Consider the following 9,604-nt stretch of genomic DNA (forward strand, 5'->3'; position numbering starts at 1 on the left):
CTTTAAAGAGCAGCTTCTTCAAAGTGCAAACTCTGAACTGCCTATTTACACAGATTATCTCACCTAATGTGAACCACTCTCAGCAATACCAATACAGCACAGCACACAACTGAGCTACCATCCTGAAACAAGAACATAAAGAATGGAGTGCCTGGAAAGAAGAAACCTTTTCCGGAGCACGATGCTGGGAAGCTCAATCTTCCTGCAAGGTTTCTGTGCCCATTGCAATTATTCTAACACGACAAACAGTTACACGAGCACTAGATAAACATGCACTTTTATCCTGGGCACAGTGTTTTGGGTTGCGCAAAAGGACTTACTATGTAGGAGACTAATTCCTTTGACAAAGTTTTAAGAATGGAGTTTAAGAACAGAGTCAACAAACTGTGATCCTAAACTTACCAGTGAAGACAACCAAGAAACATTTCTAGCAGTTCACCCTCTACCTAATTCCTCTCCTTCCTGCCGAGTTTTTAATCAAACCATTTTGAAATATACTTCTTAAGTCAAAGGATTTACATTATTTCATAACAAAGGGAGGAGTGAAACGAATTCACAATCCGGTGCAAAATGTCTCAGGAAATGAAGAGGAAGCAGCTACAATGGAAGAGATAAAAGAGGGTTACATAAATTGGTTCTCCACCACACCCATTGAATAGTTCTGTTACTGCCAGAGGGAATCTCTGTACTGCACATTGCAGAGTGAATCGTGCAGCGCATCCCCACATTTTCTTTCTGCAGACCTCTTCTTAAGAATCAGAGAGTCATAAGTTAATTGAAGTTGGAAGGGACCTTAGGGGCCATCTAGTCTAAAACCCGCTCAAAGCAGGAACTCAAAGCCAAATGAGGATGCTCAGGGTCTGGTCCCAGCAAGCTGAAATTCCACAGCCTCTCTGTCCAACCTGTTTCATGGCTTAACTGCTCTTACCATGACAAATTTTTTCCTTACGTCCCACCATAATTTCCTGTTTTACTACTTGAGTGCATTGTTTCTTGTCCTTTCTCTTCGTCCCTCTGGGATGAGTCTGTCCCCGTCTTGTCTATAAACCCCCTCCTAAGACAGTGGAAGACTGCACTTAGTTCAACTTTAGCCTTATTCTCCATGCTGAAGGAAGACACCGACTTCAGACCCTCTTTGTACATCCTTGTGCTTGACAGAAGGTGGGCCTGATACAGAGCTACTGACAAAAGGGGAAGCCTGAGAAACACTCCTTGAGCCTAGGCCTTTCACATACTCATCTTACCATCCGGGGACCAGCTACAATGGTGTTGCATACCACAGTATGGGGACCAGTTCTGTAAAGAGAGCAGGACTCTCTAAATGAAGAGCAAAAGCGAGCCTGCTGACTAGCTGTGCCAGCATGCAGTTGCCTGCAGGCTAACTCCTCCCATGCCGGGTGGTCCATGATAACCGAGCTCTCCCCATCAGCACCAGCTCTGTCACCAGTCTACGTCCCTGCAGCCTATAATACGCTGAAGACATACTGTTAGTAATCTTCAACCCATACTAAACCAAGCAAACCTACTTTCATAATGAGGGTTAAAACAAGGCTTGTCCTGTGCCAGTAAGTCCATCTCTCTCCTAAGACTGTTATGGCAGGGCACAGGCAGGCGGGGCACGGCCAGCCACTGGCACCAGGGCAGGCAGTCACACCTCTGACCCAGCCTCCCAGTAACTGCCCATTGCCCACCTTGTCCTCAGAAAGGGATTCCTGCAGGGGTGCTGCAGGCGCTTCTGGCACCTCCTCCCCTCGACCCAGCCACGGCATCTCACACAGCTTTATATCCTAGTCATCCAAGCACTTCATCTAATAGAGCTGAAACGGGCCAGCAGGTTCAAAAGTTATACAGTGGGGGACTGTAAGAGCAACTATACAGTGCTCACTTCCCTGCAAAACCAGGTGAAAAGCAATACGCTGCTTAGCACCTCTCTGCATGTTTTTCAAAACCATCTGAACTGAGTGCTTATTTAAGAGTTAGTTATTGCTCGTGCCAGTATTTCACTTCTGTTTCAAGGCATTAAATTGATGCGACATCCTCTTCTCTTTTTAGATGGAGTAGAGTTTCAGATAAAACATCCAAACTGCTATAAATGAACAAGGAAAAAGAACTGGCTGCATGCTAAAAATATTATGCAGGCTGGCCAGAATAAAGTGGAATAAATGGAATTTAAAATTCCATTTCAGAAAACTCTGCCAAGTTGATAGTTTTAGTAAATATTTTGCTGCCTGTAGGGTTACAGAGTAAGCAGCTTTGGGATTCTACCTTCCATGAAAATAAAGCGGACAAAATGAGATGTCTTTTTTCACAGCACCAAACATGTACGTAGCACCTGTCAGGACAGATAAAGACATTAATGTTTTCTCTGATGTTTACAACACCATTGCAGAACTACAGTAAGTGAGCTGGTACCATCAAATACTAGAAAGATGGTCTTAGGATAACTAGTGCAAAACAAATACATAGACAACTCTGTCTATGTGCCAAGTTATAAACAACACTTGGAGGATGTGGAAAAACTGGCTGAGATAGTTGAAGGAAGGACTTTAGAAAAACTGCCAATTGGCTGTAACCTATAAATTGTGCTAAGAGTTCCCCATCCCTGTGGTTTCCGAACAACAACAGCAACAGTACCTGCAGGAAAGATTAACCGTTTCTTCACAATGGAACCACTGAGACTTAGGGACTTCATACTCTGTTCAAGTACGCTGATAGCTGTTTTAAGCGAACTATGAAAAATACAAATTGTAATTTCATAATTGCGCCAAAGTTATTGGGATTTAACAATAGAAGAAATCACACCCACAAGAGATTTCCATGGAAAGTAGTCAGGTAGGAATTCACGTTTCAGCACTTTCATACTTCCTATTTGCCTTGAGAATGCCCTAAGAGCACACGGCATGCCAAAGCAACTACTGCAGAGTCTGAGAAAACAGAATCATCTGGAAGAAGTGTGTAGAGATAAGCATGGTGCTGAATTTAAAATGCGCATTAAGTCATCGCATTAAGGAATTAGGTTGATAATTACTTAGCCACTAACCCGCCTCTGCCATGATTTTATCAGTCTGAAGGATTGCTAGGTCACGGGTGATACATAGTCACTGAGCTATGTTAACATGTCCTGAATTCACATTTTCAAAGCTTCCAAATGTTCCTCCACACACTGAGAAGGCGAAGCGGAAAACTGTAAAAACTCGGATGAGTATAAATGTTGCTGTTAGAATTTGCTCTGCCTGTTGCTCAATTGCACTGTGCGGTATACTTAGCTTAGGGCTGCTTCAGGGAACTAACGGTTAGGGAACTAACCAGCCTTCCCTTTTAACACTGTTTTTTCTATTTGTGGTCTCTGTTATAGCATATCAGCATACTGAGACATTCAGTATGATGTCTAAAGGTTACTGGAGTCTAGTTAAATGCTTCAGAGAATCATTCCAACACTACCTGGATTTTTCTCTAGTATATTTATTTGCAAGGAGGTTTATTTGATAACCTCACCAGACCAATGGAGTTGTCTGGGAGAAGAGTTTAGGTCTAGTTTATTAATTCTTAATGAAGAACAATACTGACTGTGTTCAAACTCAGCATGATGTCAGATGACACCTACCCTCAAGCATTTCACCCCTCAAGAATTTTACCTCAAGCACAGGTGAAATTCTATTGCCTATAGAAAACATAGATCAATTTCCTTTTTTGTTGGGGATAGAAAAGAAAGGACTCCAAAAACACATCACTGTAAAACAGAAGCGAGATATAGAAGTCTATTCCGACCTCAGACGTCCACTTCCTGATACTTTAAACATACAGAATAGGAATTAAAAAGCACAGAAGGAATAGTTTTAGATTCTAATATTTCTTCAAGGTATTAAATATTCCTTTTCTTAAGAAAGCTATGCATTACTTCTTTATTACTAAGCAATGGAAAGAGAAGTAATAATATTTAGTCCTTTTGCAGTGTGGAAATGGCTTTAAACCGGTGCTTATGGCATCCCTACTGCAAAAAACACGGAAGATAGATAGTCTGATTTTGTCAGGGGGGGCTGAGCTTTGAGCAGGCAGTGACTCAGATCTCCTACAGCTGATTTAAATGTGTTTCTCATTCCAGTAGACCATTTTATTTTGCTAAAAAAACCAACCTCAACAAACCAAAACCCCTTCAGTGTTGGAAAAAATAGTCAGAAATTGAGAAGCCTTTTCCTCATCAATTCTAATTTTACTCATGAATGAAGCAATTGTGGTAAAAGCTGAATGGGTGTTCCTTCTGTAGTCTAATTTCTGGAAATATTTGAGAAGCTAAAAACATCTTGGGCAACTTCTGCTTCAAAAATACACAGGAAGGTCTCCTTGCTTTTACTAGGGCTTAAGCGTGGAGGCATCCAAGATCAAAATTTCAACACACAGAGAAAAGCCTTGGTTTGAACACATCTCACTCTAGAGACAAGCTTTAACATTTGTTTAAATGCATAAATAACAATATAAAATAATATCAATTTTAAAGCCCAACAACAATAAAAGCGCACACACACACACACACCCCCCCCAGCTCTTCTGCAGTCTCACTGACCTTATCTTCTTGGATAATTCAGTGATGCTACATCATTCAGGTCTGTATGAAAATGGCTTTTAATGTTAACAAGCCTTCTCCGCTTTAAAAATCAGGCAGTTACAAAGTTGAACAATACAAGTAAGTACTGATAAAACAACAACAAACTCTTACTTTTCAGCTGAAAATATTCATCTTTGGATTCAAAAAAGTGGGCAAGTAATAAAATAGCAACAAAGGACATAAACTTATATACTGAAGAAAACATACCTGGCTGTGAAAGAAAAGAAGTTTCCTTTGTAGTGTAGCCAACAATTCCTACTGGTTCTGAGCCGAAATGTACTATTTTAAAAGGATTAACATATTTCATCATTTCGTTCCCTAATGGGGTTTTTCCCTTAATGTTGGCACTCAAAATTGTAAAATTGGCATTTTTCAGGAAAGGATCCAATAATCCGCTCACACCTTCATCAAACTCATGGTTCCCCAAAGCCTGTGAAAAGCAAGAAGAAAATATAAGATACTACCTCCAATATTCAGTCTAAATGCTCTCATAAATTATATGTTTGAGGAAACAAGGTCTATGTTCCAGGGAATAAAACCCTATCTTGTTTAAAACAGCACATCCCTGTTTCTCATGAACACAAATGTTTTTGGGGGTTTTTTTTAGGTTTGGTTTTTTGCTTTTCAGACTCTTATATCAATACAGATGTGAAAGTCAAAACCTATGTAAATAAGGTCTGCAATTACATGCAAAACCAAAAACCACTGGTTTTTCATCCTGTAACTACAAGAAAGAGAATTAACAGGAACCAGAAAGGAAAATATGTATTTTGTGTACGGAAAATACGTTGCTTAAAAAAATATTGAAGAAAATGTTAAATACCAATGACAGCATATGTTAACTTTAAATAAAACATGCATTTTAAGAGCTTGTGCTTGGAATATAGCTTTTTAAACACATTTAATTCACATTTAGTAAAAGTTCTTGTGCACTTTAACATGTTACAAGAAAATACCATTTTCTAGACATCACCAGTATAATTTCCTACTGGAAGCTCTAATGTTTATCAACTAGGGAGAATCTCCATAGACAATCCATAGTACGGGTGTGCGCACACATGCAGGTGTGTTTACTGTGAGGGTGGTGAGGCGCTGGCACAGGGTGCCCAGAGAAGCTGTGGCTGCCCCATCCCTGGCAGTGTTCAAGGCCAGGCTGGACGAGGCTTGGAGCAACCTGCTGTAGTGGAAGGTGTCCCTGACCATGGCAGGGGGTTGGAACTGGATGATCCCTAAGGTCCCTTCCAACCCAAACCATTCCATAACTCTCTGATTCTATAACACTATCATAGAAACTATGATATCTAAACTAAAAATATCACACAAAACAAGCAGTCCGGTTTATCGGCAATACCAACAAGATGAGAATGTTTAATTATTCTAGGTTGGGTGCCTAACCTAACAAAAATGGACTTGCTTTAAGGACCATAAAACTTTCTCCTACCCACCCCTTTTTCATGCTCAGCCTAACATGTCACATGACTGTGACTCCAAGTTTGGTGATAACCAGCAAAACTTCCATAGATGGCAACTCTGCTGAAGTATGATCTGTGCAAGAACCTTGTAGCATATTTAGGCGTTAGTGAAAGAGAAGAAATAGCTATAGAAACATAGTCATAGTGTAATCTGGGACAAGTTTTCAGGTGGCAGTTAGAGCAAAGCATGAAAGGGGTGCTAAAGCCAACTCTTCCAGACAAAAGTGTGCTTACAATTTCATTCTGAAGATTAAGCAGGGAAAGTCACAGTCATCATCTGAAGAGACTTATGCACCTCTCTGCTCCACTCAGATAAACAACCTCTATGTGTTCATTCCAGCTTTTATTCCCCAAATAGATTGTATTAACCCTGGTCACGTTCCAACCCACGCAGGACCACTAGAGGCATGGAAGCTCAATATTTCTATCAACTGATTGGCAGTGTCTTGCTTTTGGGGGAGACAAAGACTCCCAACTCCTCTGATCCCCACAGGCAGGTAGTCAATGGCTCTGTGGAAAAGTCAGGATATCAGCAGTAACTTTGGCAACCAATTACTCCTGCTGATGCTAGTGAGAACCCTACTCTCACCCCAGGGAAGGAGCAAAATTGTTTGCATGCTGCTGCAGCACTTTTCCAAAAGAACCAAGAACTGTCTTTAGGAAAATCCTGACCTGGGAAGTCACAGGGCACTCCAACTGATTGAGCTCCCTAACCATATTCTAGCTGCAATCTAACTTGCTGTAAAAAATAATGTAAAAAAAAAGAATAACATCAGTTTGATGCTGACTGATGTCCTGAAAAGACATCCATGGACTGGTAAAGCATCTCAGAATGTAACAAGCTATTTCCTTCTGGCTGATGCATGTGTCTTCTGTTTATCCTAAATATGCAATTATACCCTCCCCCCACAAAGGTTGCAAATGAAATAAGTTGAATTGGATGTAATTGCCATTAGCTTGTTGTGGGAAAAAAAAACCCCAACAACCCACAAACAACAAAACCAACCAACCACTTAGGAAACCTTGTTTCTCTTGGCTTTGTATCTTGCATTTGGATTATTTCATGTCCATTAGGATACAAGCTTTGATCAGAACTTTTCCCATGGTATGGGTGATTACCAAGTCTCTTGTTCATGACAACAAAATGGTGGCTAATAATACAGTCTTATATTTGATGCAGCTTGTCCTCTGGGGGGAGAATGTGGACCAATCTGGGTTCCTGTACTCTACCTAACCACCCTTATGCCCAGAGCTTCTAGGATGCTGTATCTGTGCAATATCCCTTCACCAAATCTGAATCTCGTGGCCAGCATAAGCGTAAGTCACAAGGAGGAATAAACAGACAGGTTTAGGAACACAGCACGTGATTCTATAATCCTCCTTTTCACAAGAAACCAGGTTAAAAAATATTTCAAAATCAGGATACAAATTAACTGAAAGATGCAACTTAAAAGTAAACCCAGAAGACTTCCATCATCCCTCCAACTACTTCCTTTGCGGTACTTAATTTTGATTTTGGTGTTAATTACACCAAAAAGCAAGGCTAGTGCCAAGAAAATATGGAAGGCAATACCTAGCTAAACAAGACAAAACAGGCTTGAGGTGAGAAAGGGCAGAAATGAGAAAATAGCTAACCTAAAAGGAAATTCGTCCCATTTGTGGAATAAACCTCTAACGCTGCCAGGCTGCCCTAAATCCTGCTATGACTCCTGCCCCCATTCTGTAACTACTTCCATGACTCATGTTCCCTCCTTCATCCTGTTAGTAATCCTACTCCTGTATCTTGCTTCTAACAATTTCAGTAATCTCCACCCCTTCTGTTAGGGATATGACTTCCCAAATTTTGCTTAAAGAAACACTAGTTTGCCCTTCTGCAGTGTGGCTCTTAACTGGCTCCCTGTGCCCACTCAGCCACCATCCCCACTGCATGGTGCTCACAGTCCATGAAAAGAAGAGCTGAAAAGGATGCCGCAGCACTGCCCAACACTTGGCATCTGTCATCAGGCTCTCTGGTAGCAGAGAAAGGTCCTGAGTATCTGTAGCTTCTCAGTCTGTCCTGTCCCCTTCTATCCACTGACAATATTCAAATTATAATATGCAGCACCTTTGCAAAGAGCAAGTGGTTGACTACTTCACCTAAGTCATAAGCATTGAGTACAAGCCTCTGGCTATCCAGTATGGTGTGGAATTATTTTTTCATCTTATTCTGATGAAAAAGCTCATGGGATCTCCTAAACAGTCAGCAGATGCTTCCTACGTAATGCATTTCTAAAACTGAGAACAAGTTCAATATTGCTGATTTTGCCCATTAGAATTTCTTCTTGTGATATGATCAGCAACTGTATAAGCTCTCAGCCTGCCCATGAACCAGTTAAATCAGCAAACGCGAGGCTGAGGAGTGACAATCAGCAGCAAGCTTTGGGAAGAAAGGTAGGAAAAACCACCTCGAGCTATTTCTGCACTGCAGAACCCCAAAGTGCTCCATAGCTCTCAGTGAGAATGAGTCCTGAACACACACACACACACACACACACACAGACCCCTCCCCATCACCACTGGGAGAAAAATCCTGTTAGTTTTATACTAGGAAACCGTTTGTTCAGTCACACAAACAGGGAGCAGTGTCCTTCACAGACCTGTCTGTCTGGTATGAAGTGTGTTTAGCCCAGGAGAGTGCACTGGGGCATCCCTTTCCCTTCCGCAACTATTCTGAGGCAGAGAAAAGAAATGGGTGAAGCCATTTTCACCTGGGAAAGAGCAGTCTTTTCCAGAGAAAGCAAAAAATATGAAGACAGAGGCTGTGATATGCACAAAAAATTTTTTCCTCAAGCTGTCATTTGGGATGAAATAAATATGCAGTCATTCTCAAACATAACTTCAATCTCTCTCCTTCTTTCTGGGATTGTATGCAAGCAAAATAACCCATAATAATTCTTTATGTGTTAGCAGGCTTTACGTATTAGCAGACAAAAGATTTAAGGACATGGAGTGACATCCCCCAATCTCAGCCTCAAACTCTTCTACCTTTCTCTAAGCACTTGGACGACCAAGAGAGTAAAAATGCAGGACTGGTGCAGCCTCAGACAGCTTCCTCACAGGTGCAGTGTTCCAGTCCCTGCACCACTCACATCCAGCCCCTTACACCCCGTCAAGACCACAGCTCTGGTGGGACTGCACACGACCAGCGTGGGACTGATGAAAACTAACAGTTCTCACCCTTTGAAACAGCACTGCCAACATGCACCATCTGGCCCTTCCCACAGGGCAGGCTGCGAGCCTCGGCCAGGGTTACCCTCTGCATGGCAGGCCAGGGGCCTCGCCCAGGTTTCTACCCCTCTCGCCCGCTCGCTCCAAGCTCCTGCCTCTCCCAAGAGGAGCTCTTCCACGGCATGCCCGCCTTTTACCCTGTGTAACCCTGGCACGAGCTCCCGGTTTCTGGCTGCCCGCGGGGCTGCCAGCTCACAACTCCACTCGGTCGGGTACCTGTCACCGAGGACATCGCTTCTTTTCTCCTTCCTTACCCCGCCCG

General features: G+C 42.1%; 1 protein-coding gene across 1 annotated transcript in view; it reads right to left on the bottom strand.

The window, feature by feature from the left end:
* Positions 1-5,095, bottom strand: part of NT5E (5'-nucleotidase, ecto (CD73)) — a 16,278-nt gene extending 11,183 nt beyond the window's left edge. Inside the window, 2 exon segments of the mRNA XM_010018208.1 lie at positions 4,811-5,038; positions 5,041-5,095. Coding sequence (XP_010016510.1) covers positions 4,811-5,038; positions 5,041-5,095 — 283 coding nt within the window.
* Positions 5,096-9,604: the final 4,509 nt, after the last annotated feature.

Source organism: Nestor notabilis, unplaced genomic scaffold, assembly GCF_000696875.1.
Source record: "Nestor notabilis isolate BGI_N333 unplaced genomic scaffold, ASM69687v1 scaffold15527, whole genome shotgun sequence".
NCBI classification, from domain to species: Eukaryota; Metazoa; Chordata; class Aves; order Psittaciformes; family Psittacidae; genus Nestor; species Nestor notabilis.